Source organism: Theropithecus gelada, chromosome 14 (assembly GCF_003255815.1).
Source record: "Theropithecus gelada isolate Dixy chromosome 14, Tgel_1.0, whole genome shotgun sequence".
Lineage (NCBI taxonomy): Eukaryota > Metazoa > Chordata > Mammalia > Primates > Cercopithecidae > Theropithecus > Theropithecus gelada.
Window position 1 is genome coordinate 19,253,083 of NC_037682.1, and position 15,566 is coordinate 19,268,648.

General features: G+C 62.6%; 3 protein-coding genes across 15 annotated transcripts in view; 1 reads left to right on the top strand and 2 right to left on the bottom strand.

The window, feature by feature from the left end:
- The first annotated feature begins 656 nt into the window (after positions 1-656).
- CHRM4 (cholinergic receptor muscarinic 4) lies at positions 657-2,454 on the top strand. Its single transcript, XM_025357633.1, has one exon. The coding sequence runs from the start codon at positions 702-704 to the stop codon at positions 2,139-2,141; it is 1,440 nt and encodes a 479-aa protein (XP_025213418.1). The 5' UTR covers positions 657-701; the 3' UTR covers positions 2,142-2,454.
- A 964-nt stretch (positions 2,455-3,418) lies between these two features.
- On the bottom strand, positions 3,419-6,460 carry MDK (midkine). Of its 7 annotated transcripts, none has more exons than XM_025356433.1 (5): positions 6,069-6,460; positions 5,131-5,207; positions 4,803-4,970; positions 4,521-4,682; positions 3,428-3,790 (listed from the first exon to the last, which is right to left on the bottom strand). In XM_025356433.1, the coding sequence occupies exons 1-5, from the start codon at positions 6,338-6,340 to the stop codon at positions 3,765-3,767; spliced, it is 705 nt and encodes a 234-aa protein (XP_025212218.1). In that variant the 5' UTR covers positions 6,341-6,460; the 3' UTR covers positions 3,428-3,764. The 7 variants fall into 7 exon arrangements, with proteins under 7 accessions (XP_025212217.1, XP_025212222.1, XP_025212218.1 ...); XM_025356435.1 differs by having other exon boundaries at positions 5,968-6,184; XM_025356434.1 differs by lacking the exon at positions 6,069-6,460 and adding an exon at positions 5,499-5,604.
- A 233-nt stretch (positions 6,461-6,693) lies between these two features.
- DGKZ (diacylglycerol kinase zeta) overlaps positions 6,694-15,566 on the bottom strand; it is a 49,718-nt gene continuing 40,845 nt past the window's right edge. For 6 of the 7 annotated variants that reach the window (XM_025356359.1, XM_025356362.1, XM_025356364.1 and 3 more), the window contains 22 exons: positions 15,322-15,417; positions 14,984-15,066; positions 14,817-14,877; positions 14,610-14,723; positions 14,393-14,533; positions 13,324-13,402; positions 13,106-13,161; positions 12,895-12,957; positions 12,728-12,801; positions 12,201-12,312; positions 11,620-11,819; positions 11,301-11,401; positions 11,107-11,186; positions 10,855-10,924; positions 10,687-10,727; positions 10,039-10,178; positions 9,013-9,044; positions 8,742-8,785; positions 8,138-8,258; positions 8,013-8,046; positions 7,681-7,780; positions 6,694-7,419 (listed from right to left, as the gene is read on the bottom strand). In XM_025356359.1, coding sequence (XP_025212144.1) covers positions 7,303-7,419; positions 7,681-7,780; positions 8,013-8,046; positions 8,138-8,258; positions 8,742-8,785; positions 9,013-9,044; positions 10,039-10,178; positions 10,687-10,727; positions 10,855-10,924; positions 11,107-11,186; positions 11,301-11,401; positions 11,620-11,819; positions 12,201-12,312; positions 12,728-12,801; positions 12,895-12,957; positions 13,106-13,161; positions 13,324-13,402; positions 14,393-14,533; positions 14,610-14,723; positions 14,817-14,877; positions 14,984-15,066; positions 15,322-15,417 — 1,959 coding nt within the window. In that variant the 3' untranslated portion in view covers positions 6,694-7,302. Of the gene's footprint in view, positions 7,420-7,680; positions 7,796-8,012; positions 8,047-8,137; positions 8,259-8,741; positions 8,786-9,012; positions 9,045-10,038; positions 10,179-10,686; positions 10,728-10,854; positions 10,925-11,106; positions 11,187-11,300; positions 11,402-11,619; positions 11,820-12,200; positions 12,313-12,727; positions 12,802-12,894; positions 12,958-13,105; positions 13,162-13,323; positions 13,403-14,392; positions 14,534-14,609; positions 14,724-14,816; positions 14,878-14,983; positions 15,067-15,321; positions 15,418-15,566 lie in introns of all 7 variants that reach the window. The other variant, XM_025356361.1, reaches the window with a different exon arrangement.

Genomic DNA, 15,566 nt, shown 5'->3' on the forward strand with positions numbered 1-15,566 from the left:
TGCTTGGCACTTAGTAGACCATCAGTGTTAGGTGCTCATAGATACCCCTATTATTGCCTTTGTCCCAGTGCCTTCTACAGGGGTTGGAGAGCAGGTGTTAAGAAATGACTGAGTGGGTAAGTCATTACCCACTGCTGGTGGGCCTCTGGGACCACTCTCCTCCTCCTCTTGCTTCCCTGAGCTCCCCCGACACTGGCCTCTGTCCAGGCCTTGTGCTGCTTCCGGGCCTTTGCTGTGGCCACTGCCCCTGGCAGGGCCACTCTCCGCAGCTCCTCCTGTGGCTGGCTCCCCATCACCCAGATGACCTGATGGGTGAGGCCTTCCCTGATCACCCAGCAAGGAGTCATGGCTGTCCTGCCTTCTGACTCACTCTCCCATCGCCCTGCCTTTTTTTCTTTTGTGGCTCACGTGTTTGCATGTCTCCCCCCAGGAGGCAGGGAGCCACGTGTGTCTTACTCACTTCTGTAGCCACAGCACCCTGAGCAAGGCTTGGCACGTAGTAGGTGCTCAATTAATGTTGAATGAATGGGCAAATGCAGGATGGCGGGACAGAGTTCTCTCAAGACATTCTGCCAGGGAGTGTCCCTCTGTCACCTTGATGCCAGTGTGCCTCCAGATGACTCCCCCCATCCCCTTCTGCAGTTCATGCTTTTCTCTCCCCTTCCTCCCCAGACACGGCCTACCCACCCCTGACAACCAACATGGCCAACTTCACACCTGTCAATGGCAGCTCGGGCAATCAGTCCGTGCGCCTGGTCACGTCATCAACCCACAATCGCTACGAGACGGTGGAAATGGTCTTCATTGCCACGGTGACAGGCTCCCTGAGCCTGGTGACTGTCGTGGGCAACATCCTGGTGATGCTGTCCATCAAAGTCAACAGGCAGCTGCAGACAGTCAACAACTACTTCCTCTTCAGCCTGGCGTGTGCTGATCTCATCATAGGCGCCTTCTCCATGAACCTCTACACCGTGTACATCATCAAGGGCTACTGGCCCCTGGGCGCTGTGGTCTGTGACCTGTGGCTGGCCCTGGACTACGTGGTGAGCAATGCCTCCGTCATGAACCTTCTCATCATCAGCTTTGACCGCTACTTCTGCGTCACCAAGCCCCTCACCTACCCTGCCCGGCGTACCACCAAGATGGCAGGCCTCATGATTGCCGCTGCCTGGGTCCTGTCCTTCGTGCTCTGGGCGCCTGCCATTTTGTTCTGGCAGTTTGTGGTGGGCAAGAGGACAGTGCCCGACAACCAGTGCTTCATCCAGTTCCTGTCCAACCCAGCAGTGACCTTCGGCACAGCCATCGCTGCCTTCTACCTGCCTGTGGTCATCATGACGGTGCTGTACATCCACATCTCCCTGGCCAGTCGCAGCCGAGTCCACAAGCACCGGCCCGAAGGCCCGAAGGAGAAGAAAGCCAAGACGTTGGCCTTCCTCAAGAGCCCACTAATGAAGCAGAGCGTCAAGAAGCCCCCACCCGGGGAGGCCGCCCGGGAGGAGCTGCGCAACGGCAAGCTGGAGGAGGCCCCCCCGCCGGCGCTGCCACCACCACCACGCCCCATGACTGACAAGGACACTTCCAATGAGTCCAGCTCAGGCAGTGCCACCCAGAACACCAAGGAACGCCCAGCCACAGAGCTGTCCACCACAGAGGCCACCACACCCGCCATGCCCGCCCCTTCCCTGCAGCCGCGGGCCCTCAACCCAGCTTCCAAATGGTCCAAGATCCAGATCGTGACAAAGCAGACAGGCAATGAGTGTGTGACAGCCATTGAGATTGTGCCTGCCACGCCTGCTGGCATGCGCCCTGCGGCCAACGTGGCCCGCAAGTTCGCCAGCATCGCTCGCAATCAGGTGCGCAAGAAGCGGCAGATGGCGGCCCGGGAGCGCAAAGTGACACGAACGATCTTTGCCATTCTGCTAGCCTTCATCCTCACCTGGACGCCCTACAACGTCATGGTCCTGGTGAACACCTTCTGCCAGAGCTGCATCCCTGACACAGTGTGGTCCATTGGCTACTGGCTCTGCTACGTCAACAGCACCATCAACCCTGCCTGCTATGCTCTGTGCAACGCCACCTTTAAAAAGACCTTCCGGCACCTGCTGCTGTGCCAGTATCGGAACATTGGCACTGCCAGGTAGGCAGGCAGGAGTGCCCTAGGAGGTGCTGGTGTTGCGTGCGTCTGCTGGGGGACCACACGGCTCACCTGCTGTGGGGAAGAGTTGCAGGCACCATTCCGTGTTCATGTTTGCTGAGGAGGAAGCTCAGAAGAGGCTCTGGCTGCATTCAGAGACCAGCTCTCTGCTCAGGCTGAGGAGGCTCACCCCAGGGAATGTCTGAATTGGGGCTGCCTGGCCCACCTCTGTGGCCCTGCTTCCGCGAGCTGTGGGGCACTGGCCTGGGTGGGCACCTGCCCCACTGTGGCCATCAGCAGTGCTGAGAGAATGGACATCTGGACGGGGGCCGAAGCCCAGGGCCCCTCAGGAGGAACAGAGGGACCAGTGCTTGGAAAAGGAGGCTTGGGATGGGAGTAGAAGGGTTGGAGTCCCCCATTCTGCTGTAATCGGTGCTTTCTGCCCCCCTGCACCCTGCATGTAGGCTCAGCCCCCTCTCCCCAAATCCCACTCCAGGGGCAGAACTCTCTGGCTGCAGCTACTTAGCCAGGTTCTGGGTGGGTATGGTGGAGGCCAGGTCCCCCCAACCTCAGCAGCACTGCCCTTGTCACATTACGATGGGGCAGCTGGGAGGTCAGGGGTTCTCTCTCAGGAACTGAGGTCTGGCCTCCTCCGGTCCCAGGCTGAGCTGAGAGTGGTCGGCTTATTCAGAAGACAGCCCCCTGCGGCCCCGGCCTTAGAAGGCTGTCCCAGGTCACACATCGAGTCAGGGTGAGGCTGTGGTGGGCGGTATTCCCATCCGCCCTCTTCAAACCTCTCACCCTCTGGCTTCTGCAGGGTGGAGGCCTGGGTCACACAGGCAAGAGGAAAGGGGTCGACCTGGTGGCTCACTCGGGTTTCCCTGACAGTGGGAAGGGGGAGGTGGGCAGTGAGGTAGGCACGCAACCCCCGCATCTGCTCTCCCCCAATGGGTAGAACCTTCCTGATTGGCTGTGGGTTGGATCAAAAGACCTTTGACTGGGCGAGGCTGAGATGGGTGCGGTGGTTCCAGTGAGTCAGCCAGGTTCCCTTCCCCAGCCCTGGTCCCTGGGGGAGATGAGGACCGAGAGGCTTAGGCGACTTGATGGCGGGCACCCTTTCGGGGGCCCTGGAAGAAATTTTCGTAATTGTTCTGCTTTTTCCATGAGCTCTGGAGAGCACCCACCACCAAGCCCCCAGCCCCCTGAAACCCACCAGTCCCTACAGCCTGGTCTTTCTCCCCACCTTCCCACTCCCAAACACATTTCCACAGCAAACTCCTTGGGAAGGGGCTTTTATATATTAAAAAAGAAAAGCTTTTATTGGGGGGGAAAAAAAGTCAGTTTATTTGATGTGTTTCTTAGTAATGGAATTGTGGGGAAGAACAAAAGCGGGCTCTGGGACTCACATTGCTTTGGGGGAGGCTAAAGCTTCCCAGAATCCCTTGTCCCTCCCCACTTTGGGCACTTAGGGGTGGGGCTGGGGAGTGAGAGGGACAAGGCAGGGAATGATTGATTAAAGCTAACGAGCAGACAGAAGGCACTGGTGGGTCATATCTCGGGCCTGGAAGAGGGAGGGCGTGGGCCAGGCCCCATGTAACACCAGGGGCTCCTTGGCATCCAGGCTTGGCCTCTAGTCCTTTCCCTTCCCTTTCTTGGCTGTAAAACAAGAAAGAAAGATTAATACCATATCAACAGGCCGACCCATTGCAGACCGCGGGCTCCACAAACACCCAGGCATCAGGGAAGGAGGAGAAGATTCTGCCCCCTAGTGGTTTCCAATCAGCTGACCCGGAAGCAAGGGATGGGGCCGCCATTGTGATGTGGACATCGGACACCCCCAGCTTCCTATTTCCACTTGGGATCAGAAAACCTTCAAGTTTCCAGTTCCGGTCCTGGTCACAGCAGCCCTGGACAGCGTCAGCCTCCTCACCTGAGAAGCGGGCAGATTCACCCGTGCCCTGTTGGCCTCGCTGAGCTGAGTCAGGAGTGAGCTGAGAGGCCCAGGGTGGGCTGTGACCTCCTCCCAACACTAGAAAGGGCAGAGCTGACCAGATGCTGCCCGTGGCTGGAGAGCTGACAAAGGCAAGCCGTTCCAGGACAACTTTCCCTGGGTCCTAAGCCAGATGCTCCAATGGAGTAGCTTGAGTTGGTCCCTATTTGGGCCAGGGAAGATTTATGTCCCCAGCATCACCTGCCGCCCCTCTTGTAGTGCCCATCTCTAGACTTTTCCAGGCAGGGAAGCCAAGTGAGGCGATGTCAGGAAGCTATTGGCCAGGACTCAAAACTTAAGGTTTAACCTGGAATGGTCCCCTCACAGGCGGCGGGGGCGGGAGAGGGGGGGAGCAGACCCCTTGGGACAGCCCCACCCCCTTCTCCTCTCGCTGACCTTTGGCCTTGGCTTTGGTCTTGGGGGTGCAGGGCTTGGTGACGCGGATGGTCTCCTGGCACTGGGCATTGTAGCGCGCCTTCTTCAGGGTGCCTTGGCGGACTTTGGTGCCTGTGCCCCCATCACACGCACCCCAGTTCTCAAACTTGTACTTGCAGTCGGCTGGTGGGAGAGCGGCCCGGGTCAGCGCTGCACGCCCCTCGGCCGTCCCTCCAAGGGTCTGCCCAGGCTTCGGCGAGGCTGTGCCCCCATCTCCTGCCCTCCGCCTGCGCCCCGCCTCACCTCCAAACTCCTTCTTCCAGTTGCAGGGCACCCTGCACCGGATGCGCTGGGTCTGGGCCCCGCAGGTGCCCTCGCGGAAACCCACGCCGCAATCCTTGCTGCTGGGGGTGCAGGGCCCCCAGGCCCACTCCGCACACTCGCTCCCCGGGCCGCCCTTCTTCACCTTGTCTACAACACGCGGGGAACAGAGTTCAGGACGGGGGCACGGGGAGACTCCCTCAGGGGCCGCCTTCCTGGGGTTCCAGGCTGGGAACCCAGGCGGCCCAGCCCAGAGGTGGCGGGGCCTCGCCTGCCCGTCCCCAGCCCTCCTTCGATCATCCCCCATCACCTTTCTTTTTGGCCACTGCGGAGGTGAGCGCCAGCAGGGCGAGGAGAGTGAGAAGGAGGAAGCCTCGGTGCTGCATCCTGGGGGGAGAGCGCGAGTCTGAGTCCCTGGCCCGTCCCCTTCCCCACCGGGGGCCGCGTGCAGGGCCCTCCCACCCCCGCGTGCCCCACTTTCTAGGCCCCAAGTCGGGCTGCTAGGGTGGCGGCGGTGGGAAGACTTGGGGCGGCCCCTCGCCGCTAGCCCGGACGCACCGCCGAGAGGCGACTCCCCGGGGGACGCCTCCAGCCCAGGACGCAGCTCAGACCCCCACCCCCGCCTCCAGCCCCCAGATCGGCCGCGGCCGGGAGGACCGGGGGCCGCCGCGCGCTCACTCGCTCGCTGCCCGCGCTGCTTCGCTCCCTCCCGCGCCGGGCCCGTCCCGCTCCGGCCGCCGCGGCCCCTTTTGTCTCCAGAACCGGTCTGAGCCGGTCACATGGGCCCCCGCCCCCTCTCCCCACCCCCCAGGGAAGGACCCGCCCCGCCCCCTCCCCTCAAACCCGCACCGCCCCCGACCCCGGCGTCCCCGCCCCCGCTCCCGCCCGCGCCCCCTGAGCTTCTACTCTGGCGTCCGTGCGCCCAGCCCCGCGCCCTCGCCTCTCCCCGCCGGTGTCCTCCGCGCTGCGACGGCGGCCTCTCCCGGCCCCATCTTCCGAGCTGTGGTCTCCTGGCCCCAGGCCCCTTCCCGCCCGCGCACACCGGCCCCCGGCCCACTCCCTGAGCCGCCGCCCGCTGCCCCCATCCCGGGTCATCCCCTGCCGTACGCCAGGGCCCGGGCCGCCCTCAGGCCCCGGCTTCCCTTGCCTGCCGCGGAGCCCCCGCGACTGTATAACGAGCCGGGCCCGCTCCCCTCCATGGCCGGCTCAGCCCTGGCGCCCTGCTGGCTACTGGGGAGGGGGCGCCACCTGGGGCCGTTTCCGCGGGTGGGCAGGGAGGCGCTCTGCTGTGCTGAGGGGAGTCTGGGACTCGGACCCCCAGAGAAAGTCACGGGTGCGGTCACCCAGTGCCTTTCCGGGAGCACAGGCATGAGGGACAGCGAGTGGGGGTCCTGGGGGAGGAGCCCGCAGACCTGGATTTGGTGAAACTTGGCGCTGACACGAGCCGTCTGAGAAGTTCCAGACCTGGCCACAGCGGCGGCTCCAAGTGCCCACCCCCTCTGACCCCGGGCCTGCGGCATTGCCTCGCCCGGTTCCCCCAAACCGGGAGAGCCCCCGAGGCCTGGGGGAGGGGCTTGCTCAAGGCCACAGGGCAAACGGGCCACAGAGCCCGGGCTCGCCCCCGCCCCACCCCTTTCACTTTCATTGTTGTTCCCCGCGGGAAGCGGGAAGCCGGAGGGATCGGCCCCGCCCCTGGTCCCGACGAGCTCGGCCGTCGGGCAGAGGTCAGGAACCGGGCAGGCCCTGGGACCCACCCCCAAACGGGAGCCGGGGACCCGAGAAGGTGCTGTCGACAGCATCCAGTTCCCCACCCCGAGGACAACCCCGCAGCCCCCGCTTTTTGTTAGACCTCCTCCGCAAAAGAAGAAAACAGAAAAGAAAAAAATCCACTTTACTGAGTCACACCCAGCTGTAAACATGTCACCGTGAGAGTCCCGCCCCCCACCCCCAGGCCGCACAGTCCGCGATGAAATGACGGGGGAGCGGGGAGGGTCGCCGGAGCGGGTGCCAAGCAGGGCAGGGCGGGCAAGTGCAGCAGGCGCTGGGTGTCCGGGAGGAAGCCCGGGGGAGGTGGGGTGGGGCAAGAGCGGGGACTGGGGGCCCCGCCGAAGACCAGGGGGCCCAGGAAGCCTCTTTCCGAAGGCCTCCCTCTCTCTCCAGCCCCTCCACTCCTCGGAGGGCATCTGCTGCGGCCAGGGAGCGCCCTGACCCAGAATCCCCCCCCAAAGGCATGTCCAACCCAGCCGTGTCCTGTTCCCCTGTGAGCCTCCGGGTCCGTTGGGGGCCTCAGGGGGACAGGTGAGGCCCCCAGCTCCTGAATCCAGCCCTAGGTTTGGGCGACTCCTTAGGGCGCGGCACGGGGTTCTTTCCCTGGGGCCTGGGTCCCCCCGTGGCCGTCCCACTGGAATGTGGCAGTGAGGTGGGCAAGGAGGGCGCTCGTCCCCTGGCCGCATTGTCCCTCCTACTGCCCGTGGGCAGCCCGCTACACAGCCGTCTCCTGGTCCTCCCGCTGGATCATCTGGTAGTGCTGCCGGTTCTCCAGGTAGGCGGCCAGCTCGGTGTCCTGAGCCTTCTCAGCCCGCTGCCGGGGAGTGTCTCCCTGGAGGAGCGGGGAGCTGCGATCAGCAGGGGCCAGACGCAGGCCTACCCCCTAGCAGGCTGAGAAGCAGGGGCTCTACCTCCCTGTGGCCTGGTCGGGAGGGAGGCCTCTCTGCCTACCAGCTCCTCCCCTGCTGGCTCAGGTTTCTCAGGGTCTGGACTGCGTCTTCCCAGGGACAGCCCCCAGCCCCAGCTCTCCTCTAGGACCTTGGGAAGGGTTTGGTTGGTGCCTGCATGGGCTTCCTGCCCGCCGTCTGCTCACCTGCTGGTCTGTCTTCATGAGCGAGGCCCCGGCCTCCACGATGTAGTGGCAGATGGTGCGCTGGCCCAGGGCCGCTGCCTGGTGCAAACAGGTCTCCCCGCTGGGGGAGCAGGGGCTGGCTGTGTACCCCATCCCGGCCCCTGATCCACCCATCTGTCTCCCAAGGGCCATCAGAAAAGGCACGAAGTTCGGGGCTCTGGGGCAACAGGGGTGGCCCGGGGGATGACAGATGTGGCCAGAAAGTTTACGGGCTCTGACTTGACAAAATGGGAGGGGTGGGGAAAAGGGCGGTTTCTGGGATGACCAGGGTCCTGCACTGCCCAGATACTCACTTTTCCTCCACAGCATCGAGGATCTCTGGGGGGGCTGGAGAAGGGGAGAGGGTGGTCAGAGAGGCCTGACAGCCCCTCCTCCTCCCACCTTGGCCCCAGGCCCTGGGCTCCATCGCCCGGCTCACCGTGGTCCAGCAGGTAGCGGACCACATCCTTGCTGCCAGTGCTGACCGCATGGTGCAGGAGCGTGCGGCTCCGCTCGTCTCGGTGCATGAGGTCGCCCCCAGCTCGGTGCAGCTCCTGGAGCTGAGGGCAGGAGGCATGGCAGGGCAGGGCCTCCTGGGGCCACCCCTCCTTCCCCCAGCTGACACGCTGGCCCACAGCCGGGTACACCAGCACAGGCCTGAAATGAGTGCGCTCATACATCTTACTCCCGAGTTGCCTCTGTGGGTCTCTCTGGAGCACCAGAGGGGCCTCTCACCCCACAGCCTGTGGGCTCCCTGGCAGCATTGGTGACCAGACCCTGGAGCAGTGCTTCCTCTGACCTGCTCCTTTCTAAGCACCAGGGACTGGTGGACTGAGCTAGGAAGCCCCTACTAGGAGCCATCTATTGTGGCCTAGACAGAGATAGGGTAAGGTGGAATGGGACGATCACTGGAGATCCCACAGAGGGCGAGGGTGACAGATGACAGCACCTGAGCAGGTCAGCTCTTGGCTCAACCCAGAGGCCTTGCTCCCCAGGACCTGAGGGAGCTGCTGGGGGAAGGAACTGGAGCCTGGAGCTAGTACCTTACAGAAGTCGTTCCTCTTGGCAGCCTCAATCAGCTCTTCACCTGCACGGAACACCGGCCCGTTACTCTGCAGTTGGGGACCTGGGCTTGGGTTGGTGTTTCAGTGGACAGGACTGTGTCTGCCGGGCATGTGCGCCCAGGGCTGGGTTGGTGCGTGAAGGTCGAAGGCTGTGTTTGTGTAAGGCTGTATCTGGGCCCTATCCCCACCCCACTGAGTCTCCTGCCCCCAGCCAGGCAGAAAGGAGGGGCCCCAGAGGGAGAGGCCTCACCTTCAGGGGGTGCAGCATCCCCTTGCAATGACCTGCAACAGAGCACGATGTGCTGTGACCAGCTACGGCACAGGCCAGCTGCTCGCCCTCCCCAGCCCCAACTGGGGGCGTCTTCATCCTTTCCACAGTTTATTGAGTGCCTGCTACACACCAAGCACTATTCCGGGTACTGGGGATACAGCAGGGAAACGAGGCAGAGGAAGCCCTTGCCCTCATGGAGCTTACATTCTAGTTCAGGGATGCAAACAAGTCAAATAAATAAGGAGTTCTGAGAGCAAGGGTGCTCTGAAGAATTCAGAACAGGTGGTGTGGCACCCCTGCAGAAGGGGTCCTAGGAGTGACCTCTCCAAGGAGGAAACTGCCAAGCTGAGATTCGAGTGGGATGGGGGTGGGGGAGCTCTGGAAAGATAGGGGAAGAGTTGGAGGCAGTGATGACAGAAGTCCAGTGGTGGCAAAAGCCTGAGGCCTCAAAGAACCAGGAGAAGAGAGTGGGGCAGGACCGTGGAGTTGAACGCAGGGAGGGGGCTGGGAGCCCAGTTCAATGAGCGGGGGCCTGGGGAGAACCTGAGTTCAAAGGGATGCTGAGAAAGAAGCTTCTAGGTAGGGGAATGGCCTGGTATGCTCTGCATTTTTAGTTGGCCGTGGTGTGGAGACGGGGGTGGGAGGGCACGAATGGCTGCAGGGATATAAGAGCTGGGGGCCAGGGTGTGGCATGGCAGCCCTGGTGCCAGACAGGCTGGCGGCAGTGGGGATGGGGGGAGTGCTCGGGTGGTGGGGCAGGGGCCGCCAGGACTGGCTGAAGGATGAGGTCCAGGGGAGGTAGAAGTCAGGGAGCGAGCCCAGGTGGATGTCAGGCTGCTTCCCCAGGGAACTGCAGGGCTGAAGGTGTCAGGGGAGCTTTGGCCAGGTGCAGGTTGACACCATTTAGTCAACTGGTGGAGGGGCTGGAAACAGGGATTCCGGAGTCATCGGCTTACATATGGGACTGAAAGCCGGGGGCTGGAGGAACAGGACACCAGGACTCACCGGGGCGTGGGTGAGCAGGGTGAGGTGGGGAGAGGGGAAGTGGGGGTCGGGAGGTCAGGCCGGGCCGATGCCCCCAGCAGCTCAGGGTCCAGGATATAAATCTCATCCTGTGCGATCTCAGTCACATAGTTGAGGTGCTCCTGTGGGGGGGAGGTCAGGGCAGGAGGTCAGGGCACCTGACGGAGGGGGCCGAGGGGCAGCAAGGCTGGCAGACCTGGAGAAGCCTCTGCTGTGAGCACAAACACCGAAAGGAGGTGGCCAGGCAAGGGGCCCTGCCTGTCCCTCTCCCACTCCTTCCCATTCCTGACACCTCCTCCGACTGCCCAGCCTTTACCAGATGAGCTGGCACCTGGCCAGAGTGCCTTTGCTTCTATGTCTCCCTAGATGGCTCTGGGCTTCCAGGCCCTCCTGCCCACCCAGCAAGCCTTTGCTAGGTACCCGGCTGCCTTTCCAGCTGGCACCACGCTGTACTCTCCAGTGTGGAGGGCAGGGCCGCAACCCAGTCTGTGCACACACAAGTGTGAAGGCCCTCAGAGGCATGAGGACAGAGGTGAGCCCATCAGGGGAGCTAACAGGGAAGGCACCCCAGGAGAGGCGACCCTGGGGCCTGGAACCAGCTGTGGCTGGAGCAGGCCTGCAATCGCTCACCTGGGCTCGGTCGATCCTGTAGAAGCGGCTGGCAGTGGTGGCTGTGGGAGAGAGGGCAGCCGAGGAATCAGGGAGTGCCATGTCCAGGCCTAGGTCCTCTGCTGCCCCCACCTGGGTTCCCCTAGGGAGGGGACAGGAAACAGCCTGGCACTCTGGGAGTAGACTCACCGTCCAGGAAGCACCACTTGGGGGACAGTTTCTGGCATGTCGGGGACTTGGCTCCAGCACCATCGGGCTCCTGTGGAGAGAAGCAAAGTCCAGGCTGGGACAGAGTGGGGGCCAGGGAAGGGAAGGGAACTTGGAGTAGGGTCACCAGCACAGAGGAGGCTCTGCAGGGCGAGCTCGCTGCGGGAGGAAGGGGCATGTCCTCGCTTCTCGCCACCCTCTTGGTGGGCACCTGGGGAAGCCCCCACCCCTTACCTGCTGCAGTCTCTCGATGTGGGCGCGGCAGAGCTCTAGGTCACTGTCTCCTGGGACCACCACAGTGCCCAGGGGCACGGCTGGAGGACAGAGCACCTGTCAGCAGCTGGCTGCATCCCACAGCCCTGCCCAAGGGGGCCCCGGCTGCCTCATCCCCTCCTGGCCACCCTGCCAGACCACCCCACTGCACTCACAGGCCTCCTTGAGCTGCTCCTTGTCGTAGTGCAAGGCCTCGTAGTCGTGCATGCTGACGCGACTCACCTGGATGCGTAGCTGCTCGGGCACCGGCTGCTGGCTGTCGGGCAGGGCCGGTAAGCGGGGGCTCAGCAAGGGCCCTGCCTGGATGCCACCCTCGGCCTGGCACCAAACCACGTGCCGAGAGAAGGTCCCGCCCCACTCCAACACCCCTGGGGCAGAGGGACAGTCAGCCCCTTTTACAGATGGGGAAACCAAGGCCCAGAGAGGGCAGGCTCTGGCCTCGGCGCCCAGGGCACGTGGCAGGGTGGCACGTACTCGCTGTGCAGGGGGGCGGCACTCCGCCGCTTGGCTTTCTGCACCATGGTGGCCTGGTTGCGCAGGGCGATGCGGATGCGTGAGGCTGCAAGCTTGCAGGGCTCGCCGTCCACCTGCACCGGGATGGCCTTGGACGTGGTGAGCACCACCTCACGGCACTGTGTCAGCCGCTCGCCATGCCCGCCCACCTGCAGCGCGGCCTGTGGACACAGGAAGCTCGGGTCAGATGGCACCAGGGCTGGGGGTGGCGGGCCCCAGGCTCTGCTCCTTCCGAAGCAGAAGCTCTAGCCAGAGAACAAAGGTGAGAGTGACCCCTGGTCAGAGGGCAGAGGGGAGGGCGAGGCCCTAGGTGGGGAGGGGAGGGGGCAGAGGCAATGAAGGTGACTCCTCAGTCAGAGTGGGGAGTGAAGGTATCCCGAGGTATAGTGAGGAGAGGGGGTGGGTGCCGCTCTCGAGCCAGAGGAACGAGACAAAGAAGGTGAGGATGAACTAGGCTGCCGTGGCCCATGGAGGCGAGTGTGGATGACCCCTTCCACCTTTGGGCTGTGCTCCCAGGCACCGTGGGGCCAGCGCCCACTTACCAAGGATGTCATGGTGAAGCCAATGACCTCGAGGTAGCCGTCGTCATGCCGCTGGGGCTCAAAGTCATGGTGCTCCCCAGGGTGGCCCCAGGGCATGGTGCCTGCACAGTACCTGCATGGGCGGGGCGATGACACGGGCCTCAAAACACAGTCTCGGCCGGGCGCGGTGGCTCAAGCCTGTAATCCCAGCACTTTGGGAGGCCGAGACGGGCGGATCACGAGGTCAGGAGATCGAGACCATCCTGGCGAACACAGTGAAACCCCATCTCTACTAAGAAATACAAAAAATAGCCGGGCGAGATGGCGGGCGCCTGTAGTCCCAGCTACTCGGGAGGCTGAGGCCGGAGAATGGCGTAAACCCGGGAGGCGGAGCTTGCAGTGAGCTGAGATCCGGCCACCGCACTCCAGCCTGGGCGACAGAGCGAGACTCCGTCTCAAAAAAAAAAAAAAAAAAAAAAAAAAAACACAGTCTCTACAGGAGAGGACAGCAGGGCCCCCTCCCCCCACCCCAAGAGGCCCCTCCTCACCTGGGGATGTTCAGGAAAACAACACACTGGGGTTTCAGGTCCTGGATCTTAGGAGTCAAGTCTGTTCCATCACACTAGAGGCGGGCGGGGAGGGTGTTGAGGTGCATGTGCCAGATGGCCTCCCTCCCTTCTGGCCCGCCTACCCGCGGCAGCCTGGCCCCACTCACCACCACTCGGATGTGCTTGGCCAGGTCCTTGGAGCTGCCCATCAGGAAGTCGGAGAAGGCTGTCTGTGGGAGACAGAGAGCATCACCATCTGCTGACAGAGATCTTTCCTTACCAGCACCCGGCAAGGCTCCTGGGGCCCGGTGGACACAGGTGGGCAGGGGCACGGGTGGTAGAAGAAGTGGGCACAGGCGGGGGTGCAGACCCACTCACCCCAGCGTAGAACATCTTATTCCGAAAGCGACTGTTGAATTTCTCTGGGTTGGCCTCTGGGTGGAGACAAGCAGGGGGGCCAGTGAGTCACCCCAGCCTGCCCAGGTGTGGTTGGGGGAGGGCTGGGATGGATGCCTTCACTGGCAGGAGCAGGGTCTGACCCTCCTGGGGACACTCCTGTGCCCACCCTGCCCTGGCCTCAGTGGGAGGCTGCCAACCTCGAGACTCGTGGAACTCCAGGGTGACATGGGCATCAAAGCCCAGGCTGAAGTAGTTGTTGAAGACATCCAGGGGCAACTGGAAAAAGGTCAAGGGACCAAAATGAGGGCTGGGCCTCACAGATGTCCCCGCTCCAGGGGCCTTGTGTGGCCGAGCCAGCTCAGCCCATCTGTTCACAGGCCTTCCCTGGTCAGCAATGTCTGCCTTCACCTGCCGTCAGGCGCAGCCCTACTCTGCCTGGTGGCTCCTGGGGGATTTCCCTGCATGCCTGGCAGCATCTCTTCCCTGTCAGCTCCCCTAACACTTCTTCCTGACATGCCATGTGGAACACAACAGTGGAGCGTGGTTTTGCTCACTGCTGAGAGTAGTGCCTGGCAGGTAGCACGCGCTCAGTGCATGTTTGTGGAATAAAGCAGCATCTTCTGGCCAGGCGTGGAGGCTCACGCCTGTAATCCCAGCACTTTGGGAGGCCGAGGCAGATGGATCACCTGAGGTCAGGAGTTCAAAACCAGCCTGACCAACATGGTGAGACCCCATCTCTACTAAAAATACAAAAATTAGCCAGGTGTGGTGGCAGGTGCCTGTAGTCCCAGCTACTCAGGAGGCTGACGCAGGAGAATAGCTTGAGCCTGGGAGGTGGAGGTTGCAGTGAGCCAAGACTGCACCACTGCACTCCAGCCTGAGTGACAGTGAGACTCTGTCTCAAAAAAAAAAAAAAAAAGAAGAAAAAAAAATTAGCCAGGTGTGTTGGCACATGCCTGTAAATCCCAGCTACTCAGGAGGCTGAGACAGGAGAATTGCTTGAACCTGGGAGGCAGAGGTTGCAGTGAGCTGAGACTGCACCACTGCACTCTAGCCTGGGAGACAGAGCAAGACTCAGCCTCAAAAATAAAAAAAACAAAAACAACAGCATTTTGTGAGGCAAGTACTATTATTCCCATCGTACAAGGAAGAAGTGGAAACTGGAGAAATGAAGAGACGTGCCCAAGATCCCAGAACCAGCAAGTGGGAAAGTGGGACCCAGTCCCCAGTGGCCCTCCCTGCCCCGCCCCACGCTGGCCAACTTACCCGGTCGGTGGCGCCTTCATCTCGGTCCTCAGGCCCTGCCTCGGGGTTGGGCTCAGCGTGGAGGTCCCAGCGGTCCAGCTGTACCACGTTCCCCTCCTCCACGTGGGAGAGGATCTTGGACACAGGCTCATCTGTGTAGCCCTGGGGGAGGAGGCAGGGACTGAGCCCTCTGTGGCTGGAGAGGCCCCGGCTGCACCCCCCTCCTATGGGTGCTTACCCCACCCCAGTTGAGGGTTCGGGCCAAGTCGTTGCCAGTACCCAGGGGCAGGATGGCAACAGGGGGCGGCGGCTTCAGGCGTAGCTGGTCCAGGGTGGAGAGGATCCAGCCCACCTGGGGGAGGGAGAGCAGAGGCAGGTCAGGCCCACAGGGATCCCGGCTTCAGGCCCAGCCCTGGTGCTCAGCTGGCCCATGCAGGGAGCTCACCGTGCCGTCGCCCCCGCACGCCAGGATCCGCAGGTTGTGCACTTTGCGGTACATCTCCAGCCTACGCTCATGGGAAGATGGCAGTGGGGTCACGGGATGTGTGCTGTACCCCAGGAGTGAGGCAAGTTTCCCCCCACGTCCCCCACAAAACCTTGGCAAGTACTTACGCCTCCCTGGGCCCTCCCTGGCTCAGGTCGAAGACTTGTCGGGGATTGAGATACCAGAGGAAGGACTGGATGATCTTCGCACCCTGGATGGGACGGGAGCCGAGAGACAGGCAGGCAGTGGCGGGACGAAGTGGGAGAAGCACAGGGAGAGGGGTGTGACTGTGGGAACCAGGGCCAATAAGGGGTGAGGGGTGGAGAAAGGACAGGATTTTCTTAGGATCCCTGGGAAAGAGGGATTGGGGCAGAAGCCAGAATGGGCTCTGGGAATAGCTGCTGGCAGACAGGCTGGACCCCAATCCCCGCCCGAGCCCTCAGCTGAGAGGCAAGGCCACGTTTACCTGGTTGCCCCCACTCTTGGGGTTCACAAACACCAGCAGGGGCTTCATGAGCGGGGAGGGGGTGGGTCTGATGATGAAGGGTCTCCAGCGGCCCTCCTGGGAGACAAGGCGAGAGCCTGTAAGCTCCTTCTTGTCCACGACACCCTACCATCATCCTTAGCAGGCCCCCTGGGTGACTCTGTCCCCCCTTGTGTACCCTCATGTACCACCTCTGGGCCAGATCTTACCAGGCCACAGAGCAGAAA